Here is a 23,428-nt window from a genome sequence, read left to right as displayed (position 1 = left end):
TTATGTTCCAATAGCCACAAGCACTTGAACTGAAATATTTGATTAGGAAAAAAATTAAATATAGCACACTTAATGTGGTTTAAATGTTATCATTAAACAAATTCAAAGCTTTGTGTCAAAAGAAATTATTTTTATTGGAATACTTGTAAAAATGTAAAGACAATACACAATAGCATGGACTTCCCTTAAATCGTTTGTTTAAATTTAAGAAAATATGTCTTAACGAAGGCACCGAAAACTGTTGACACACTAATTTTACTAAACCCAAAGAACTGTGCATATGCCATGGCTGTCCACTCATTTACTTCAGTTTAACTTTCTTCCACTGAGGTCATTGTGGCACCTCCAGTTTCACTCAATTCATTATCTGTAGAATCACCTGCACTACTTATTAGTTCCATTTCAGGATCAGATTGAGGCAAATCTGATTCAGAACTACTCAAACCACATTCTTTTTCACTAAAGGATGGTTTTACCAGTCTCTGGGCAAGGGCAACTTATCATCACACTGCATCTTCTTCACTTTTTGTGCTTCTGACAGTTTCTCCAGAAGTAAGAGATTTTGACAAGTAGAAACCAGCTTAGCAGTGCATTCATTTGTTTTTGATTTGACCTGCACAGCCAATTAGGTGAATTCATAACTTGATTTTTGGCTTGGATTATTATGTGAGTGAATTTACCCTCCTGTTTACAAATCAATAAGACATCTATGTACTCTCTCTCATACTTCCTAGAGATAATCACCTGAAAAAATATTAATTACTATTTTGAAACTGCCAAACTTGCCTAACATTGTATAGGCATCCATGCATTGTTACCAATGAATTTTATGAAACAATTAATTTTTAGAAATGGAAAATTTCCCACAGAAAAATAAAGCAGTGTAAAGTTTTCTACCCCACATCTGCCCATCACACTGGCAAATAAAATATAAATGTTGGCTTCTGCAGAACAGGTGGGGAGCAAAGGACATCCCAGGAAAGACCAAACCCATGCCCCTTTTGTTCTAGTTTCAAACCCTGCAGTGCCACAGCCCAACCTGGCTCCTGCTCAGCCCAGCTCAGTTTTCTGCCTGCCTTCCTCTGCTGCCCCTCTCCTACTGGGCACACAATCCTTGAGATCCTTTCAGGCACGCGATGCAGTGCCAGCGCTGCTGGGTGCACAAACAGGCTTTGCACCATAAACCACTGGACAGGGGCCTCTCTTGGCGGCCAGCCCCTGATCCGCCCCTGCTCCCGCACCTTCCTTAATATCACCCGGAGGCCGAGAGAGGAATCCATTTTCCTCCCCTTCGGTGACGTCCAGTCCAATTGTGCCACCATCAGCGTTGAGTTACGTCATCACCAACCTTTATGTCAAGCAGCGGAAGGCTCGAGCAGCTACAGACACAAGTGAGACACGCAACCCACCCCCGGCCGGAGACGCCAGGCCGCGGCGCACGCGCACTGAGCCCCGAATCACCCACAAACATGCCCCGCCCGCCTTCGGCAGTGAGGTGACGTCAGCTACGCGACTTCCGAGTTGCCCGGCGCTCGTGACGTCACCGCCCAAGCCAATCAGGGCGCGGGCTGAGTGGCGTCACAATAGCCGCACAGTGACACGTCTCGCGGAGCTGTTCTCGCGGGGTCTGCGGACGCGGCCTGGGCCCGCGTGAGCCAGCGCGGTAGGCCGGGCCCCGGCGGCTCGGCTCGGCGCGGCCATGGCGGGGCAGCAGTTCCAGTACGACGACAGCGGCAACACGTTTTTCTACTTCCTCACCAGCTTCGTGGGACTCATCGTCATCCCCGCCACCTACTACCTGTGGCCACGCGACCAGCACGCCGGTGAGCGGCTCCTCCGGACCCTCCCCCACCCGGCCTCGGGCTCCCCCTTCCCTTGCCCCCCTCACCCGCTGTCCCTGCTGCGGAGGGGCCCGGCGCGAGGCGGCGGCCGTTGGCAGCGTCGAATGTTGGGGGCAAGGCGGCGACCGTTGGGCATCGAACGTCCCAGGGGGCTGCGGCTGTTGGGGGCGGGCGGGACTTGTAGCAGGTCCCCGGGGCGGGCGACGGTGCGGCAGCCTCCTCTTCCCCCTCCCCCGTCGCCTTTGAAGCTCCCACCCACCCCACAGGGACCAGTTTGCCCTGTCAGGCGAGTTGGAAAGTTCCCCCTGGAGGCTTTGTCCCCTTCCTCCCTCTCTTGTTCCTCATCTTCCCCTCCCTTGCACCGTCTCCTGTGGCCCCTAGTGTTTCCTGACTGAGATGAAGCTAGGCTAGGGGCAGGGGCTTGACCTGTCCTGCTCTCTCCCTGTAGGAGAGGGCAGGTATCTAGTTGGCACCATGCCTGGTGCACAAGCTCACATACCACACAGGTGACCTTGGAGCCACCCTCCCTTGAGAGAATGGGGGTGCATGGCGGTCTCTCCCCAAGTCCTGACGGACCATCGGTTGAAGCGATGTCAGGGTTTTTCGACAGACTGTCTTCTGTTCTGAACTGCCAAATTGGGGGTGGGTTTTTTGGATGGAAGCTGAGCAAACCCTGGCCCTAATCTGCTGCCTCAGGGGAGGTGTCACAGGGGGGCTTAGTTCTGGTGAGGAGCCAAAGCCCCCCACTAGCCTGGATGGTTGGGGACGATGCTCAGGGCATCTGTTCAGACTACCTCTTAGCAGGATTTCCAGGTGCCTCCAGCTAGCTCGTCTTCTCCAGGTTGGGATCTCACACTTGCAGCTGGAAAGGCATATCTGTTCCTTCTCACTACTTCGTGGCTTTGTGGTTGTTGGCAGAGGTGGCGGTTTCTGGTGCCGAACACTTTCTGTGTTCTGTTGACTTTTGTGGGAGATACAGGGGAGGAAAGGTCTTTGCTATTGCATCCTTCCCTAAGGCCTTATGTGTCTTTCTCTTGGAGGAGCGGGGGGGGACATCTTTTTCATTTTTGAATAACTTCCCTGTCTCTCAGTTTTCCCAAGAAGTAGTTGCTTACAAATGCCAGGACTATTTCTGAGTTTCATAGGGACTGTTCTTTCACTATGAAGAACTAGTGAAAATGGCACACTTGTTGCTTCATAAAGCTATGAAGTAGCAGTAGTTCTGTCTGTCTTGGACAGAACTTGGCTGTACAGCTACTCCTCACTTAACGTCATAGTTATGAAAAATTTGACTTTAAGTAAATCCAATTACATCACCTACTAGCAGGTGGCGGCCAAACAACGTTATAACCAAACACTGCACAACTTTAAACGAGTATGTTATCTAATAGATTAGCAAAACAATGTTAACTGGGATGACATTAAGTGAGGAGTACCTGTATTTGATTGTTCTTTGAAAAGTTGTTGTTCTGGTAGCCAGCGTGAGTAGGAGCTGAGACCCAGGCCCTTGAAAGTGTTCAGGTGCTTGATACTTCTGTGGAGCTAGTCCTGACTCTTTCAAAAATTAAAGCTTAATTTGGGAGTTAATATTTTGGGCTTCTCATTTGTTAGTGAATTTTTAAAAATGCTGGCTAGTTTTGAGCAGAGTGTGTCTGCACAAGAACTTTTAAACGGGGGAGTGACGAGGTTCAGTGTTGGACACTGGTTCTCTCTTTTGTGCTTTACTGGCACTGTCTTGCTTATGTGGGGAGGATGTCCTGTGTAACATTCTTTTTTTTTTTTTAAATCAAGCATTATTGGTGTCATTTATACCAGTTTGTTAAATGGAAGACAAAATCTCTTGATCTTGTTTCCATATGAGCAGGGAAAGAGTTTAATACTGACTGGGGGAAGCAGAGAGAGCATGGTGGACAATTGGATAATTCCAATGTAGTGAAAATACTTTGGCAGATACAGTCATAATCAAAATCTGCATATATCATTTGATAATGATCAAGTAGTGTGCTCCAGCCACATCCCATACTTTATGTTCTGTCCAATGTGAAATAAATGCCATGAAGTATTGTACATATGGATAGAAAATCAGTGGGCAGCTCTTGCTTTATTGTTTAGTTTCAATTGTTTGGGGGGTTTTTGAACTTTGATTCAGTCACAATTGTGGGCAACCTGTTAGTATGCAAAAAACAAACCTCAACTTACGTTTTTCAAATAATTATGTGTCAGTTTATTTGTGTGCCAGAACTTGTATTCATGTGAATTATATGCATGTAATCTGTAAACCAAAATGTTGCACTTAAAAATGCTCCTTAGGTTAGTCTTCAGCACATTAATTTATGATGGTCACTCTGCTTTTAAATGTGAGAACCAAGGTTAAGCAATCATCCCTTACTTTCTGCTATTATATATGCTTGGAAAATGGAGTTTGTATGACAACTGATTCTTCAAGAAAAAACATGACTTGAACTATAGTCATCTCACAGTCCTTTTTAGCACCTCAACTTTGATGTAAGTGTCAGTGTCTGAGAGAAATTATTCCATAACAAGTCAGTGTGAAGGGTCTGCTCAAACTTTAATTTTATAGTAAATGTTTGTAGACTAAGATGAAAAGTCCATATTTCTTGCTGTTATAGTACAAACTGGCAACTAAATTGTGGAGACCAAACCATCTTCATTGTGCTTCCTAACCATTTTGCTGGAAGCTCCAAATGTGAATATGTTGTTGCAATTTCTAAATAGTGGCAATCCATTAAGACAGCAGTGCCTCAATCCCCAGGCAAAATCCATCTTGTAGAGCCATACACATGAGTTGGGAACTTTGGTGGTGGAAAAGCAGTGGAAGCTCCATGCAGCTGGATGCAGCCCTGCCTGGACCATTGCCACAGAGTGGGATAAGGGCTGGGCCCACCCTGAATCAAGTTGGGCTGCTGCTTGATGCCCTTCATCCCCCCCTGCATGTTTGGATTGGGGCTGGGCTGCTCCTCCCTGCTGCATGTCTGGATCAGGGCTACCCTGCTCTGTTCACCCCCTTGCATCAGGATTGGGCCCAGGCTGCTCCCTGTGCCTCTGCATGTCTGTATTTGGGCTGCTCTGCCCCCTCCCTGCCATGCCTCAGGGCTGGGCTACCGCTTTCTCTTCCCCCCAGCCCCATGCTTCCAGATAAGAGCTTGGAAAATGGAGTTTGTATGACAATTGATTCTTCAAGAAAAAACATGACTTGAACTACAGTCAACCTCACACTCCTTTTTAGCACCTCAACTTTGATGTAAGTGTCAGTGGTCTGTTCCTGACCCCTCTGGGCAACTGGATTGGGGTTGGGCTGCGCACTGCATTGGCCAGATTGAGTCCACGGACCGACTTGGCAGTGTACATCCTGCCTGTGGAATTAAGGCACTGTTGCATTAAGGCATGTTCTTCATGCCCATGATACTTTGAGTAGCCTTTCAAATGTTCATCTCTCTCTTTAAACATGAAGACTGGTTGTCAGACTTTCACTGTAGATTTTAAGAGCAGGATGCCTTCTGACCCAAGCTAGGTCAGTTGGTCTGTCTGTTGACAGATGTATACACACCTATATAGATAGACAATGGAACACCTGAAGTCTTACTTAAAGCCAGTTTTAAATAGAAAACAAATATGGATTAGATTTCATATATAACCTATGTGAGACATTGGCATAGGTTATATAATTTCCAGCTGCTTTCCCTCCCTCCCAGTCTTAGTGCAAGGCTGTGTTTTTAGGTTGTTTTGTACAAAGCCCTATGAAGTGTCATTGGAACTGTCTGTTTGCATTGCTGTCACTTCAGTAATAATTCTGTTTTCTGATGCTTCTGTCTTTACTTACAATAGGGAATTGGTTTGAGATGACTCTAAAAGAAAAGTTCCTTCTTTCTTACTGTTCCCTTTCCCTTAATGCTCATTGTGGAGATTGCAAGGCTGTTTTGAAGGGTGAACTATTTTGGTTGTATATTTTGTTGGTTTTATAATGATAACTTAAAATGCTAGCTAAATGTGTCCCTCTGTTCTTAAGTGTCAAGCAATGTAATTTACGTAGAAACAACTCTAAAACAAGGATCAACAAGAAAATAGTTGTTGCAGATAGTAGTTATGATTTGAAAGTGAGCTAAATAAGGTGATGATTAAAAATTTGGTTCTGATGCAACCCTAGAAAATGTTTTATCTTGGAAAGGTAGATAAAATGACTTTTCAAAATACTGAAAACTTAGAATAAAGGTAGACTATAATGTTTTCCCCTGGCCCTTTTTGGGGTAGGAGGGAAGATTTGAGCATCCATGAGTCCCTTATTGGTTTTGTTTTGAACCATTTTGATGGTAGGTTTAGGCTTGGGTTAAGCCTCAAAATCCAGGAAGGAAATGGACAGCTAGAGGTGAGTAAGCTTAGTTGGCTAGTACGCTGGCTGGCTGGTCTGCAATGCTGACGTGGTGTTTACTGTACTACTGTTCTTTGTGAGACTGGTGTTTATACATTATGTAGCTGCTAAACCAAAATCTGATGTGAGTATAGACTCTCTACCTGTGCTTTCATGGAGCTTATGATACAGTAGGCTGCCATGCAAATAGTCCGCCTGTATTTTGAGCACTAGGCATACCTACCACATCACAAACTTGGTGAAAAGCATAAGGTTCCTGTGCTGAATCTTCTTAGTTTAATTTGATGAAAATTATGTATGAGAATACAGTTCATCTACCAAGTGTAGTAGGGAAATAAATGTAAACGGAGGATATTTGCAAGCTAAAACACCATGTCTAAGAATAAAGAGACTAGTTGGTTGTTGAGGCTGTTCCACTCAGAGAGTGTGTCTAATGCTTAGCAAAGTACATGAGCCATAGTATACATGTGCGCGCGCGCGCACACACACACACACACACACTTTTACACTATTTTTTATAATATATATGTATTCATATAAAATGGGTAATGAGCAGGAATCCTAGTTTCCTCTGTTTAAAAACTACAAATCCTCTGATTTAAATTGCAGATTCTCTGATTTTAAAACCTCAAATATAAGTTTTTCCATGATTAAAATGAAATGCCATATCTATTTTATACACATGCACAAAAAAATTGTGTGTAATAGGAAAGGGGTAGGGTGCACTGATTTTTGGGGCTGATACCAGTAGCCAATATTTAAGGAGGCATATTGACTGATCCCAATTCGATTTCTGATACAGCTGCCTCCAGCTGGTAAGTCCGATGTGGTAGATCAGCACACTCTGCAGTGAAGGATGGGGCAGGGGCAGGCGTCGCTTCCAGCCGTAGCGCTGGCACTTGGGTTAGAGGCAGGGCATTGAGACAGGGCTGTGGCTGGGAGTAGAGCGGTGGCAAAATTTGGGGTGGATGCAGCATCCTTCCAGTGCTGCCAGAGTCCAAGCCCAGCCCCTGCCAAGAAGAGCTCTATGCAGGCCCAGCTGCAGCCTGCCCCACTCCATGCAGATCGAGGGGGAAATGCACCCCTCCCCCGTGCCCTCCCAGGGTGCAAGCAGCAGCAGGAGCTTGCCCCCCATGAGCCATGGCTCTGCCCCCCCTCCCCCCCAGCCTGGGCAGCACCTGCCTGTGCCCCCTCCCTCATCGCAAGGGGCATTGATCTGACACCCTTTCCCTCCTCTTCCACCACACTGGACTTACCGGCTGGAGGCAGCTCTCCACGCTGCTGGCTGTGCTTCTCGCTGCTTGAGTGCTGTGCTGTGCCCAGCACAGGCATTTATTGGCCAAATTACCAGCCCCATTGGGCCAATACCCAATACAGCCAGTTTTCTTTATGTTGGTACCGATCCAATGTCAGACCAATGTATCGGTGCACCTCTAGAAAGAGGAGAGGGGATGACTGCAGATTGAGCATCTCCTGAAATACATTCTAGTGATGGAAATTTTCCACCTCTAGAAACGAATGTTTGTACTTGGCCACGATGATCTATACCTATTTGGATTTGACTTCCAGGGTCAAGCCCCATCAGATTGTCCATGCTGCCTTTAATTGCAGAGACTAATTTAATTCTTTTCAAACCATTCTCACTGTCTGTCTTGCTTGCTCCCATGTGATGGGTGACATGAAATTGGACTTACTCATTTTTGCCTCGTTTTGCACTTTGTGTGATTTTAAACTTCTTTATTTTTTCCTTTTTACATGTAACCTTTGGTAAATGTCAGAAATTCCAAAGCCTAGGATGTATAAGGCTAAAAAATTATTATTTTTTTTTTGTCAGAAGTTTTGACAACCAGGTCATCTGCATTAAATAATTACGTTTCTTCAGTTTAAGCAGCTTGTTGGTTTAACTGCAACAGGGTAGTATATTATACACTATGAGAGTACGCTTTTATACATCATTGGGCAGTAGTGTGCTAGTCATAAACATATCTGAAAAAGCAGAGAAGCTGCCTGAGAGATGTATCTTTTTACCAGGCATTATTGACTTCATATTTGTTCTGTAATTAAGACCTCATAAACAATGTTGTTGCACTCATTTTAAAGCTGTTAAAACTGCACTTTCTTTGAAAAATGTGCCTGTTTTCATGGAGTCTTTGTTAAAATGCTTTAATGTTATTACTAACATCATGGCTTCCTAGTGGTAAAATAAAATTAATAATCCTATATTGTAGGGGTGCACTGATAGAGATTTTTGGAGCCAATATCAATATCCAATTTTTAAGGAGGCATGTTGGCCAATACTGATCAGATTTCCAATATAGCTGTGTGGAGCTGTTAAGTGTGTTGTGGGGGAAGGGAAGAGGGGGCAGATCAAGGCCCCTGTGGTGAGGGAGGAGTGAGGCTGGGGCAAGTGCTGCCCAGCTGGGGCAGGGTAGGCATGGGATGGAGCCATGGCTTGTGTGGGGGAGGGTGGCTCCTGCTGCTTTGTGCAAATGGGTGGCGGGGGGGAATATGCCCCCGGATCTGGGTGGGGTGGAGCAGGGTGGGCTGCAGTTGTGGGCTGGGGTTGGGGTCAGGGCTGTGCCAGGCTGTGTTTGGGGTGGGCAGCAGTGGCAGGCACTGGGAGGAGGGCTCCCGGGGGAGGCTGCAGCCCCCCAAAATTCACCATACCTCCCTCCCAGTGCTGCTGCTGCCTGCACCAAGTATGGCCCAAGCCCAACCCCACCCCACGTGCTGGGAAGAACTTGGCATAGTCTTGGTTACAGCTACAGCCCAACTTGCCCGTGCCCCACACAGATCCGAGGGCGCGTGGTCCCTGCCCTCTTGGGGTTGGCAGAACAGCAGGAGCCCTCCTCCACTCTGCCCCGGATGAGCCGTGGCTCTGTCTTGCACCTGCCCCAGCCCCTACCCCACACCATTCCTCACTGCCAGGAGCCTTGATCTGCCCCCTCCATGCCCCTTCCCTACCCCCTCCCCTTCCACCCCAACAGATTTACCAGCTGCACACAGCTTGTCCACACTGCCAGGCTGTGCTCGGCTGCCTGCATGCTGCGCTGCAGCTGCATGCATGCGCTGGCATTTATCAGCCGAATTATTGGCCCCATCAGGCTGATTTCCAATAAACAAAATTGAGTGTGTATTGGTGCTGGTTTGATATTGGACCAATATATCGGTGTACCTTTGCTATATTCTACAGAACAGTTTAGCAATTTCTATAATTATGAGTAGTTTGGACAATTCTGCAGCTCTTTATTGCAGGGAAAGAGGAGCCATTACATATGTACATGAGAAATAATTCAGCTTTTGGAAATTGTTCTTGGAATAAAGACTTATTTTCAAGTTTCTGAAGAACAGAGGTTTAAAGCAGTTACATTCAGATACAAATGCGCCTATTTATGACTTCTGTGCTAGTAAACATTACTGACATACAATTTGATTCTTAAACCACAATGAACAAATGGTTCCATAACAGTGATAGTTCAAGGGCTATCAATATTAAAACTCTGAATAAAGCTGTCAATTTTTATTAGATAAGGTATGCATTGCTCTGTGGTTATATGGAAAATGTGGGTTAGATTCTTTTGCCTGATGTTGTACTACTTATTTTAGAAGCTCTGCAGAGAAAATGCACTTGGTTTCTGAAAAATGCTTTGTTCAGTGTTAATAGATCAGATTAATAGAATTTTATAGAGTGGTTCCCACCTTGCTGTATGAAGCTGAGACATGGGCAATGTATGGGAGACATCTAAAATTGTTGGAGAAGTACTATCAATGCTGTCTGCAGAAGGTCCTCCAAATCCTGTGGGAAGACAGGTGTGTCAACATTAGTGTCCTCCAGCAAGCATGAGTGTTGAGAAGATGATCATCTGACATCAACTTTGTTAGGCTGGCTGTGTCATCTGGATGTCCGATTACAGAGTCCCGAAGCAAGTTTTATTCTCCCAGCTCAGCCAAGCTGCATGTTTACTCAAGGGGAGGGCAGAGAAAGTACTTCGAGGATATCTTCAAGGCTGATTTTAAAAAATGCACTATCGGTGTCAACTCATGGAAGTTTGTGGTTCCGAATTGCCTCAAATGGAGGGAGAATCTGCTGTAGGTTGTTGGGGGTGTGTATGATAAGCTGCCTCCCATTTCCCCACCCCCCTCTTGCCCAGTGCCCTGAGGGAGCTGTTGAAGAAACTGGATAGTATTGCCACTGTCAGCCTCAGATGTTCCTCTTGCCTGCCACATCTTGATGTACATTTTTAATTATTGGGAGTTGGGTACAGGTCAAGTGACGATTCTGCCTGGTCTTCAGCCTTGCTTTGTCAGGCTTCTACTCCCCTTATGCTCCATTCTTACCACATCCAGTTGGATGATGCACATCAGGGTCTTGATCTTATGTTGACCAGCTATACCATTGGCAGTAAATTACTGGCTTATTGAATGGGTTCAGAACAATTCAGCAAGGCTCCATAAGGCCATCAACTTGATTCAGTTCATTACAGGCTCGTGGATCAACCTAATTAGATCATTTCATTTAAGGGTCCATAAAACAGTCAACTTAATTCATCCCCAATTCAGGGGTCGATCAATTTGGATCAGTTCATCTAAGGGCCATAGGACAATCAACTTGAATCAAATCCTTCCCAGGTTCATAAGTCACTCAATTTGGATCAGTTTGGCAAGGGTCCATAAAACAATCAACTTAAATCAGTTCATACCCCTTTGTGGGGCCTGGGCCAAATTGCATTGTTCCCTCACAGGACGAATGGCTCTTCCCCAACATCAGTTCCATCCCAGCTTGATTCCTCAGGGCCAGGACCCAGAGGGTTCTTGCAAGGAGGGAGCTCTCTTCCTGCTCCCTTCCCCAGCAGAGGGAGAGAAAAAGTAAAACCCGGACAAAGAACACGTACCAAAAAACCCCAACAAAAAGGGGCTGGGCCCTTAGCAATCCCCAGCCCCACTCACAGTGGCAGCCTGCTCTCTCTGCCGGCTTGTTGCCTTCATCCTCATTGCTCCAGTCTTCCGTTCCCTGGTGCTGTCTCTCCAGGGCTTTGTCGGTGGTCTTCCAACCGCCCTGGCTAGCAGGTTCACTCTTTGCATTCATGGACAGCTGTTGGATATTGCTGACTTGGCAGATTAGGAGTGAATGCGGAAGACCTTCCATGACCCCTGTTTGGCTGCCCCTCTCTGGGGCTGGAAAGACCTGTGCTCATGTTCACTCCACCAATCCAGAGGGAGTACATGCTGCAGGAGCGTGGTGGCACACTTCCTGCTCCAGTGGGGCTCCTCTCTGTATCTATGGTAAGTGTTTTAAGTTTTCCTGGGGCTTTTCTCCAGCCGTGCTCTCTCCCCTCACACATCCCATCCCTCAAGACACGTGTTGGTGCTCTTATCATATCGCCTGTCAGGGTTGTCATGGATAGTGAGGCCTGCTTTTCGTGTAATTTGTGGCTCCTCTTGGTGACAACATGACAAGAAGCCAGCTACTACGTTTAACTTTCCAGGCCTGTATTCAACAAAGAACTGAAAAGGTTACACTGCCAAAGCCCAACGCATTATACAGCGTTGTCAGTCTTGGCCGATCTGCAAGAGAATGTTGAAGAAAAAGACTTTATGGAAGTCTGCTGTATAGACCTTTCTCCTTTTCCAAATTATATTTGAATCGTCTGTTTCTGTAGTCTGTGATGTACAAATTCATCTGCAGGCATTTTTCATAAGATAATATAAGGAGCCATAGAAAGAGACTAGGGAAGTGATTTGCTCTTACCTGAAAAATATGAAGGCTTACATGTTGTTCCTTAGTGACCTGATAGACTGTTAATAATAACTTTTTTATTAATCGTGGGAAATCTTGCTGATGAATGATGTTACAATGATTTTAAATTGTAGTTAACTTTACTTGCATGGGATGATGTAGAACAGGAGCTGCTTTTAGTAAGGTCAGTTGTCACTCTGCACCTGTCAGCAATGACATTTGCAGGGAAGAAGTTGGCCTGACCTGCTGACTACAGATTTGTCCGTTAGTCTGAAATAGTGTGTTGGTATTAATATGTTCAAGGGGCACATGGAACATTTTGTAAGTGGGTCAGTTTTATAAAAATGAAATGCAGTTGAGAGAGAGAGTGTATGCGTGCATATATGCCTGATACATCTTACGTGCAATGAAAAGTGTAGTGGGTGATTACTACACTTGCTCTGCACCACCTTGCCTGCTTTTTTCTTTTGTCTCTCCCCTCTCTCCCCCCATTCCTGTGGCATTAAAAGCCCACGTATGCATGCATGCACAAAAAGGAGTATGCACGAGCACTGCAAGTGTGTTCATGTGTTAATCTCTATCTTGATTCCTTTCCAGCTTGATGCCCTTTCCTAGCAACTTGGTTTCATGGAAGTTTGTAAAAATCAGGTTGTCATTTTCCATAGCTCTCCTTCACCTTTCCTGTCTCCATAAGGACATTTGGTCCATGTCACTGCTCTAATAAAGACTACTTCATTGCTTTTCAGTCTTAAAATGCAGTTTTATTTTGATTCTTACACCGCCCGTCTGAATAAAAGCTCACGATGATGTACAATAAGAAAACAGAATATCCTACAAGCAGGAGAGCAACAGGAGAACAAAACATATTAAAGGGAACCTAGAAAATCAGGCTAAAACAGGGACCTCCCCTAAACATCATTTTACCCTATTTTTCTTGGTTAAATGCCTGCCCAAATAGGAAGGTCTTACAGTGATTCCAAAAGGTGTCCAAGCTCAGTTGTCATAGAAAGGTTGTATTTTTCTAACTCATTGCCTCTTCTGTTTCTGGACTTGTGTAAATGTCATAAGAAGGATGCTGATCTAGTTCCAAACTCACAGTTCTACTTGCAAATGTTAATAATAATTTGATTTTAAGACCTTGAGAAGAGATATCGGTGAACTTTTTCAAAGTGTTGCATAAATAGTGATGGATTGGCTGGAGCATGAAATGGGAACTTCAGATGCCCATCAACAAAGCTGCAAAACGTGAGCAAGCTGTAAGATTGGGACGGGCACTTATTTTGTGTGAAGGGCCACTTACTGAGTTTTGGCAAGCTGTCAAGGGCTGCATTTCCCTCTCCAGTGCAGGAAAGCAGGAACCAGCCCCACGGTCCCAGGTCAGAAGCCTCTGCTAGGCAGGGGCTTCTGGTTGAAGGGGAGGGTGGGGGCTGGGCGGGCCTTGCTGCTGGGTCCTGCTGCCAGCTTCACCTGGGTACTACTTCCCCTGGCTCCTGTCATCTGACAGGCAGCCAGGAGCAGATAAATACTAATTTTCTAAATTTTTTAGGGGCCTTGCGGGCCAGATAGAATGGCCTGGCAGGCTGTATGCGGCTCGTGGGCCATATTTTGCCCACCCCTTTGTAAGATGGACATTTTCTATTTCAGGTCATGTTATTTTTAACATTAACTTAAATACTTTTAAATGTTCTAGAGCAACTTTTGAATTAAGATTCTAGAGAGAGAATGCAAGACCAACAGTAGACTTTAAATTCTTCAAGACGTAAATGCTAATGCTAAATGGAATTGAAACATGGTGTATGGAGAATAAAGACAGCTTTATTATACAATGAGGTCTGTGCTTTTGACTTGTTTGTAAACCGTTTGTGCCAGCTGTTTGCTTTTGTCCCTTGATGGAGTGTAGCACAAAGCAGAGATCATATCCTCAAGAGAGGAAATGCAAAGAATAATCTTCAGTCTAAATTCCAAGAAATTTGATTCTTTAATCTCTACAGAATCGTTAACAAACTTCTGTGTACTGAAACAGAGTTAAAGGGCTTCCCAATACATGCACTTAACTGTGAAAAATGTTTGCATGTGAATGTACAGTTTCTCCTAGCTATTCCTTACTCCCTACGTGGGTGTTCTCAGTGCACAGGGAGGGACCATAAGGAAGGAAGTAGACTTCCGTTTCAGGGAAGATTCTCTGAAGGAACACTGCCCCTAAGCAAATCCTCTTGCTCAAAACAGATTCTGAGGAAAAAAAAAAAGCATTCAGATGTCTGTTGTTTTCCCACAGATCTGTAAGTCTCTTTTGCCATCTAAGGGCTCAAGGTATAGATTTGAACAAGTTCCTTTGAAAAGCCAATGTTTCTTATTCTGTCTATTATTTGAGCCTATTACATTACAACCTAGAGCGCCAACAGCGTTGCACTCTGAAAGAATGCACAGGCTACTGTGGAAGTTCCAGCTCTGGTCTCGGGACTAAAGACAGTTGGACTGCAGGTCCCACATTTCAAGGAGAGATGCCAGACAGGAAGCCTTCACAGTTGTAGAGTACCCAAGAGTGTCTGGGCATTATTCAAGCATTGTTGCTTTGAAAGAAGTTTGAATAACTTCTTTATCATGTGTAAAACCAGTTTTAATTGGATGTTAGAATGCGATATAGTAAGTTTTATTAAGCTTAAATTTCTTCTATCCTACTATATCTTCCAATTAGTTTTGAATATCTGAATCAACCAGGAAGAAAAAATCCTTTTTATTATGAAACTTCTCATCTGCACAAGATTGTATGTACCATTCTGAAGGGTAGTTTTTCATAAAAAGACTTTTTAAATAAGAGAGAGAAAATTTGCTAGAATCCTTTTCATTAAAACCAATACTCAATAGTATAAGTACTTTAAAAAGATATATGACTGCATTTCTTCATTTTAGTAGGAATACAAGTAGCACCTAAGTCTTTGCTCGTATTATAAAGAACATTTTTTAAAACAAAAAACCCTGTCAGCCAGTACATTTCTTTTTAAATTACTCTGGAGACATCTGCACAAAAATAACAGATCATTAAAGCTGCTAATTTTGTGCAACAGGATAGTCAGATTTTTGGAAGAGATAGAGACCATGTACAGACATTCAGTTTCTTCTGGGAAAGTTGCTGCTCCCCCAGAAGATGCTACGAATGTACAGATGTTCAACATTTTTCTTCCAAAGCAAAATAACCCAGGATAGACAGGGTTAAATCACTCCCACGGAAGTTGCTCCTGAGAGACCAAATGTCTCTATGTGTTCTCTTCTGAAAGAAGCTACACCACAGTACTCTAGCACTGTAAGGTGCTTTGCTTTCCTCCCCACCCATCCAAGAGACTGTTGCTCACTGGACACTATTGCTTCAGCCAAACAGTCAGCTACTGAATGAGACCAAGAATTTTTTGAGAAATATTTCAAGTTTATTGCACTACAGAAGTTCTAGTATTACTGCTTATATACATCAATACATCTAAATGACCTTCAAGTTTGTCTAAGTGACACACTAAGCAGTGTACTAGAACTTATGTATTGACAATAGGGATGTGAAAGGTTCAACTTTTAAACAATAAATATATTTATATTGGTAATACATTTCTGGTTAACATTTAGCATGGGGTACAGTCCAGCAAGGAAGGGAAGTGACACGGTGCCTCAGGAGTAGGAGGGTACCAGGGAAGGCAGGTAGGAGTGAAATGGGTGATTGGGGTGAAGATTAAAACCCAAACTGATAATACCTTTTAAATGTAAAGCAGCTTTCCTTCAAAACCCAACAGTCTTGAGCATTGTGTGCCCTGTATACAGGGTTCTGTTTTGTCCAGCGTAATCTTTGGGGGCTATTACTGGATGCTAGATGTTTTCTATCCTCCCCCTTTCCCTCCCTTGCCTCTGACACACAAAGGGTGCAGGTGGCTAAACTATCCCTCAGATTCTTCTGCCATTCATGGAGGTGAAACAGGACTACTATAATATCCTTTTACACTGTATCACCACCACTATGCCACTTTTCTTGCTTTACTTGCTCCCTTGACATTTTAACTTCTGTTAAATAATAATTATATTTATTTTTTTTTAAAGGCTAGGGGACAGTCCATGGTACTGAGAATTAGTCACCCTGGCTAAAAGAAGCCCTGGCTTTAAAACTTGTCCATCTTCATGATGCAGCCCACTGATTGACAGTCCTGGTGCCTGTCTCCCTTAAGGAGTTATACATACCTGATAGATGTTTAATTTATCACTCTTTCCCTAAGAGTTGCAAAAGTGAGAAACTTGTTGGCCTTTTCTGTACTGCTTTTTGTTAGAGGTGGACTGATGCATTGGTCCATATTGGCATTGACTCTTTTTTGGCTGATGTGGCCAATAATGTTGCCGACTTTAAATGCCACGTGCATGCACGCAGCTGCAGCATGTATGTGGCCAGGAGTGCAGCGTCCGGCTGGTAAATCTGTTGCGGGTGGGTGGGGAGGGAAGGGAGAGCAAAGGGGTCTTGGGGGGCAGACTGAGGCCCCCATGGTGAGGGAGAGAGTGGGGATGGTGCTGGGCAGGGGCAGGCGCTGCACAGCCATGGCAGGGTGGAACGGAGCCATGAGTGGCTTGTCTGGGGAACACAGGGAGGGGGTGGATGGCTCTGGCCACTGTGTGCACCACTAAGGCAGGCATTGTCGGGGGGGGGGTGTCCCCTGGATCTGTGTGGGGCGAGCGCAGGCTGGGGGTGGCGTCAGGCTTTTCCTGGTCGGGGGGTTGGGTCAGGGCTGTGTGTGGAGTGGGCAGCAGCAGCACACACTGGGAAGGGGGCTTTGTGGGGGTCCTATGGCAAATATTAGGGTGGCTATAGCCCCCCCCATAGTCTCCTTCCCAGTACTGCTACTACTCACCCCACATGCAGCCCCAGCCCAGCCTCCTCCGGGAAGAGCCTAGCACTACTCCTGCCCCCAGCTGGCAACCCACCATCATCCTGCACCAATCCAGGCAGCACATGCCCCCATGCCTGCCTCAGGGGTGCATGCAGTGGCAGGAGCCATCCCCCCTCCCTGTACCCCCTGGATAAGCACCAGCCCCACTTCCTCCCTCACCATGGGGGACCTTGGTCTGCCCCTTCCACCCCAACAGATTTAACAGCTGGATGCTGCTATCCAGCTGGAAGCTGCTGGGCTGCGTATCAACAGTCAGTTCGGCATTGGCTGATATGGCTTGTTAAAAATCGGCCATTGGTATTGGCCTGTGAAGGACCAAAGTTTTGCCGGCACAAGGTGCCCGAGGGAGGCAACAATTGGGTTCGTTGCCCGGTGTGCGTCACGCCAAATAAACACACTGGGGGAGAAGCAGACAGAGTTTATTTGAGCTCAAGTAAAAGGCACAGGGAGACTGTATTGTCTCAAATCCTGCACACCTAACCGTGCAACAGCGGGATCTTTATACCCTGGTCAGTTTCACTGCTGTCAATGATTTTCCACCAGCTGGCCCCCCTCTTTCTCCCCTTTCCCTCCTCCTTTCTCTCTCCGAGCGGTGCCCTTGCATTCCACAGATAACAGTTTTAGCTCGCCTGCTTTCCAGAAGGACAGGAGATTGCAGGCGCCAAAGAAAGGGTTACAAAGGTTGGGCAAGGGGGGGTTTTTGCTCTTCTGAGCCTGGAGCAGAAGGACTTCCTCGACACTCGTGGTCTTCCATCCCTCTGAGTTACCCAGGGTTATGCCCAGTGACACCAACAAAAGGATACTCACCTCGGATGTTCCCTCAGCCACAGGCAGGAACCTACCCAGATTAGGACCTCAACACTATGGCAGGAGCTCCTGGTTCGCCCCAGCCCAGCTTTAGCGCCTAGGCAGGTGAGGCAGATTGGTGTGAATCCACGGCTGGAGCGGTATCAGGGGGCTGCGGGCAGCCCACGTTAAAAGAGTGGAAGAAGAAAAGAAGAAGGAAAAAAAAAGGAAAGTAAAAAGAGTAAGATTAGAGGGGTGGATGCTTCCGAGCCGCTGGCGAGTTTGTTTTATTAACACTGATTGATCACTGCGGGCTGCCTATTAAACTGGGTGCCGCTGTAGTCATTAAGGAAAGTAAGGGGACTCCCCATCTGCCTGCAGGGGTGGAAGAGTTGGCCAGTGAGGCAACAAATTAAGTCAGGGGGTCGTCCAGGACCCAATTCCCGGAGAAAAAAATTTGGCATGCATCGTAATAAAAATAGAGAGAGAGAGAGAAAGCAATGAAGAACCTTTTCACCTGGTCATTTTGTCATTCCCCCCATTTTCTTTGTTTCCTTGACACGGAGCTCAACGCAGGCACCAATGGTCAGTCATGGTGGAGGCGGGGTAGTTACTACCCCTCCCTTTCATTAACAACTTCAGAAAATAAAAACATCAAAGTCATGGCAGGCGGGAAGAGAGTGTGTGTAAGCGCCCCACTCGGACTGACCGAGGGTTGCAGTGTCCCTGGAGAAGACCGGTGAATGTCAACCGGATCTAAAGGTATGCACCCGTCCTCAGTGACTACCTGACATGGCCAAAAAAATCTCTATCTGTGCACCTCTAATTTTTTGTGCCACTAAAAAGTAAGACCTGCCCTTTAATTTGTGCTCAGTATGTATCAAAGATAGAAAATTAGGCAGCGTAGTTGGCTCTAGAGTGGTTCTGAGCATGTACTCAGAGCTGTTCTTGGGTTTTCTGTTTTGGATGTGCTTCTCGGAGTGTGCTCAGTGCTGCTTTAAGCTTCCTACATTACCTAACTTCTAGGCAGTGGCACACCCTGAGTGGGTGTGAACAGAGACTGCTTCTTGACCGTGCTCCTGTGGAGGTGGAGAAGAAATGGAGATTGATTTTTTTTTTTTTTTTCCCTTTCTTTTTTCAGTCTCAGACTTATGGCAAGTTTACTCAGGAGCATTCGGTGAGTCTTAGAACTTGAGCTACAAAGACTTACTAAATCTGTACTGGCACAGTCACTTAATTGACTGTTCCTGGGCTTGCTTTTCACCCAAGGGATAGCTTTTCAGTCTCTTTAACAAATCAGCTACAAGTACCTCCACCCAGTTGTAAAACAGGTTGGAAGGCACATTGTTCCCACAACGGAGAATCAGGTCTTCTTGTACCTACCAAAGGAGGCAGAACACATGCTGTAACATTGAATAGTCTTATGCTGCTTCCAAAAGGCAGTTCATAACTCAGATGTATTGTCCTAATTTATTTGCACAGATTAGTTGCCAAGCACTCAGGATAGCACATGAGATTGTTCTTTCTGTGGGGTTGATCTCGGTGTGCTTCGTACCAGTGACTTGAACACCAATTTTGTGCTACAGATGCCTGCAGCAAAAAAGGTGTTTATATCAGGAGAATCAAAGATCTGATGTAGGGGTAGGAAGGAAGGGCAAGATCCAAGATGGAAAACATCTGTTTAAATGGAAGGGTAAGAACAACTTAGCATCAACTGGTCATGAATAAATGTGGGCTCGAAAGTAAAAGATTGTTTCTAGCCATCAGAGTGAGGTTCTGGATTAGCCTACCAAAAGAAGTTGTGGAGGCAAGAAAACCTCTTACCAAGGTGGACCTTGATCAATTTATGAAATAGATTGTATGCCGTGGTTGTCTTTTGTTAGCTGGGGATATTAGTGATCCAGGTGGTCCCTTTTGTTCCTGTGCGTTAGAATTGCAGGTGGACAGAGAGTGTTGCAGGGAAAGGTAACTTGCAGAGGCATCTGCCTAGTTTTGTTACTGTTGAGAGCGAAGAAAGGTTTTCATCTTTAGAGATGGTGAGGCTCAAAAGTGTCAACCAGGTCCTCCCAGTGTAGTAGTTTAAACACCTGATGCCCAAGTGTGTTTGGAACTATTTCAGGATGCTGCCTTTAAGTATATTTTTGTGCATGTCCACAAGAACCCTTGAACCTTTTGTGCAGTTGTTCTTACAATGCTAAGATGTACAGAGGGGTGAAGGGAGAGGAGGATGGCCTTTGCATATTAAAAGTGTGTCGTCTTATTCAGCTGTCTTTGTCTGATTGCTGGTTACTTTTGAAACTGTATGTGTAGATAGTGGTTCCAATGGTGTCAAAAACAGCTATATTTTTTTCAGAACAGGCATTTTCATGTAAGCTTCCACTTTTTTCAGATAATTGTGAACCATTCCTTACATGCTTTCTGCAACTGTAAAATGATGAATGTGGATGAGAAAGTTGCATGGACTCTGTTAGTAATCTGGGTCATAGCCCAGATGCCTTGATTGTGAATTCCCTTTTCTCCATTCATGTCTATCTGTGCTGTGCAAGTTGTTTCTTGAACCCTACAGCAGTTCAGGCACTGAACATGTTGAAAAGCAGCATGTAATAACTGAAAGCCTCAGTATATTACACATTTAATATTTAATTAAACATGAATTAAATCATGGATTTCTTTCTGTATTGGATTATGTGGAATACCTGTATTAAATATGGAGTCGGAGAAGAGTGAGACATCTTAACAGTGGATGTGGATATATGTCATGAAAATGAACTGGGTATTTTAATGCAGGGGTGGGCAGTTATTTTGGCTGAAGGGCTGCTTAATGAGTTCTGGTGAGTAGTTGAGGGCTGCAAGCATAGCCTCGGTCACCATTTTGGGACCAGGAATCCTGCCCCCTGACTTGCTACTGGAAGTCCCTCCCCCTTGCCCCTGAAAGTACTCCTTTTGGGAGGGGATTTGACATCTTAGAACTGGAAAAACACCGAATTGTATACTAAAAATCAAACATCTATACTAACATTTTAATTTCATTTCAAAAAATATTTTGTCCTGATTTGTGTGAGTCATGTATATAGAAGTGATTGCATAATAGCTTTAGATGAAGTCTTGTATTTTGTGGAGGGGTATGGGCATGTGGGTATGGAGTTTGTGGGGGGGCTGTAGGGATATGTTGTAGGGTTTGTAGGGGTGTGGGTATGGAGTTTGTGGGTGTGTTTGTATGTGAGATATAGGGAAGGGTATGGGGGTATGTATTAATTTGAGGTGGGGGCTGTGTGTAGGTGGGGCTGTGGGTGGGTATGGGAGGCTTGTGGGGGAGGTGTTTGTGGGGGTGTGAGGGGTTGGGTGTGTGAAGGGAGAGGGTGGCTGGGGGTGTGTGTGTGTGTGTGTGTATGGGGGGGGCCCCCTACAAACACATGCCACATTGCGCAGAGCCCTTGCTGTCAACGGCAGCAGCGGGCAGCACCCCATGGCACCGCATGGTCCCGGTGAGCCCCAGGACTGCATGTGGGTGGGCCACTGGCTCCATTGCGCGGGGCTCACATCGCCAAACTCCATACTGCTGAGGGAGCTCTGCGCAATGAAGCCAGGAGTGCAGCTTTGGGGCTCAGCTAGAGTGGCAGGGAGAGGGGCGGAGCTGGCCTGGTTCCATAGCACGGAGCTTTCCACCGTTCCCCATGACCTGCACATAGCAGTGAATGGGGCCAGGCTGCTGGCTTCATTATGTGGGGCTTTGCCAGGAGGTGGATGGCTTGGGCAGAGAACCCAGAAACTGCCTGCAAGCCCCATGCGATGGAGCCTCCATGCTCCTGCCACACTGCCCTGGGTGCCCCCCTGACTCCGGGCCCAGGGCACGGCACAGGCCCCATCCTCCCACCCAGCACCACCACCACTCCCATTGCCGCTGCCACCCTTCCTCTGCTGCTACCCTACCTTCCCACCTGCCCACTGCCCCTCCTTGTTCTACCTGCCTGCCACCAGCACCATTCTCCCCTGTCACCACTTTCCCCTCCTGCTGCTGCTTCCCTACCTGCAGGGCTGGGGTCAGTGCTGTCCCACGGGTGAGAGTGGGTGCATACAATGTGCTGCCCCTGCAGTGGTGAGTGGGGCTTAGCCTCATGTGAGCACAGGAGGGGCAGCCCCAGGGCTGGGCCGGATACAGTCAGTTGGTAGGCACCTCCCGCAGGGCCAGATGGAATAGCCTGGCAGGCTGGATCCAGCCTGCGGGTCATATTTTGCCTGCCCCTACTTTAATTTATAGTGTATACCAGGGGTGCAGGCTGGATCTGGCCTGCTATGCTACCTGAAGCTGGGGACATGGCTGAGGAGAGGTGTGGCCTGTGGCAGAAATTGGGGCCTGTGGGCCCTGCTGAATATGGCTGTCCATGGCAGGAGGACAAGTGAGGGCTATGTGACAGCCCTCAGCTGCACTGTAGCTGTTGGTGTGCCGGTCCTGCAGATCCAGCTGGGAAAGAACCCCAGAGATTGAGCCCGGGGCTCAGACACCCTGATGTGTACCATAGGCATGAAAAGGAGAGAGATTAATCTTCTTTGAGAATAGAAGTCCCCAAAGTAAAAGGATGTTATTGATCTTAATGACAATTGGTTAATTTATGTTCTTGCCAAGTAGTTGAAACAAGGAGGGACAAATTGGTGCTAGGTTGAAGCTAATATTGAGACTATAGCTCTGATGCTAGTTCAGGCAACCTGCCCAAATTATTGGTAGCTAGGTAATAGCCATTATGGCACCCTGTTTCACTCGTCATTTGTCACTGCTGAAAATATCCCGATTTATAGAATTTGGAAACTGTCATATGTACATGCTGGAAAATCCAGGGCTAAGCCTGGCCTTTCATTGAGTCCATTGGTATTTTTGCCTCAGTGGAAGAACATATTCGTGGTTCAGTCTATCCCAACCACTTTTTAATCTGCTTAATTTTATTTTTGTATAGCAGTGACTCCAGCTTCATTTTGTTCTCTCCTCAAGTTCAGAATTCCTGAGGTATCAAGGCTCTACCCTTCTGTTCCTTAATTACAGCTTCACTTACCAGAGCAAATGAGAAGCCTTCCAAGCATTCAGCTGAATACTTTACATTTTGCTAGCCACCTTGTTGCGCGATGTAGAACAAAGCAGCTCCAGTTTTGCATGTTTTGATAAAGTGTGTGGAACTGCTTGGGGCTATAGTATGCAATGAGTGCTGATCTTTGCTCTGCCAAAACCTGGGTTTTTGAGTTGGATGGGTAGCCTGTGGTCTGCATGTAGTGCTTTGACTCTACTGTGAAATACTGTCAGGGGAATATGGTATTCCCAAGGACAGACCCCTTTACACCCTCCTGAGAGACAAATTCTGCAAAGTCTAGATCCCAAAAAGGCAATGTAAGGTATGCTTCATAAGACAGTGATTTAATATTGTTATGGTTGAAGATTTTAATGGCTACTTCAAGTGGGCCTTTGATCGTTAGACAATTATGGTTTGACAAAGGTAGATGGATGTATGAAACATCTCTTAAGCGTCAGACAGAATGGGTAGGTGGGGTCTCCATGGAGATCAACCCAGGATCCCTGCGAGCAGGGTGCACTCAGCTGGGTGGATGGGATGGGATGGACCTGCATCCAGGTGGGGAGCAGCATCCAAGAGAGGGATGGGTGGGTGCAGGGGCCAGAGCTGGGGCTGGGACTGCAGGACAGTGACAACATGGGGTCAGGGCCAGAGAAGTGGGTTTTCCAGTACATTGCTCTAAATAGATCAGAGTAGGAACGGTGATG

The 23,428-nt window shown here is 46.0% G+C and overlaps 1 protein-coding gene across 1 annotated transcript in view; it reads left to right on the top strand.

Moving 5' to 3' along the window:
- Positions 1–1,592: 1,592 nt before the first annotated feature.
- SEC63 (SEC63 protein translocation regulator) overlaps positions 1,593–23,428 on the top strand; it is a 99,386-nt gene continuing 77,550 nt past the window's right edge. Inside the window, exon 1 of the mRNA XM_090037634.1 lies at positions 1,593–1,823. Coding sequence (XP_089893760.1) covers positions 1,700–1,823 — 124 coding nt within the window. The 5' untranslated portion in view covers positions 1,593–1,699. The remainder of the gene's footprint in view (positions 1,824–23,428) is intronic.

This window comes from Crocodylus siamensis, chromosome 1 (assembly GCF_052110815.1).
Source record: "Crocodylus siamensis isolate JL-2025a chromosome 1, ASM5211081v1, whole genome shotgun sequence".
Lineage (NCBI taxonomy): Eukaryota > Metazoa > Chordata > Crocodylia > Crocodylidae > Crocodylus > Crocodylus siamensis.
Note: the sequence above shows the minus strand (reverse complement) of the source record. Positions and strands in the feature narration are given on the sequence as shown.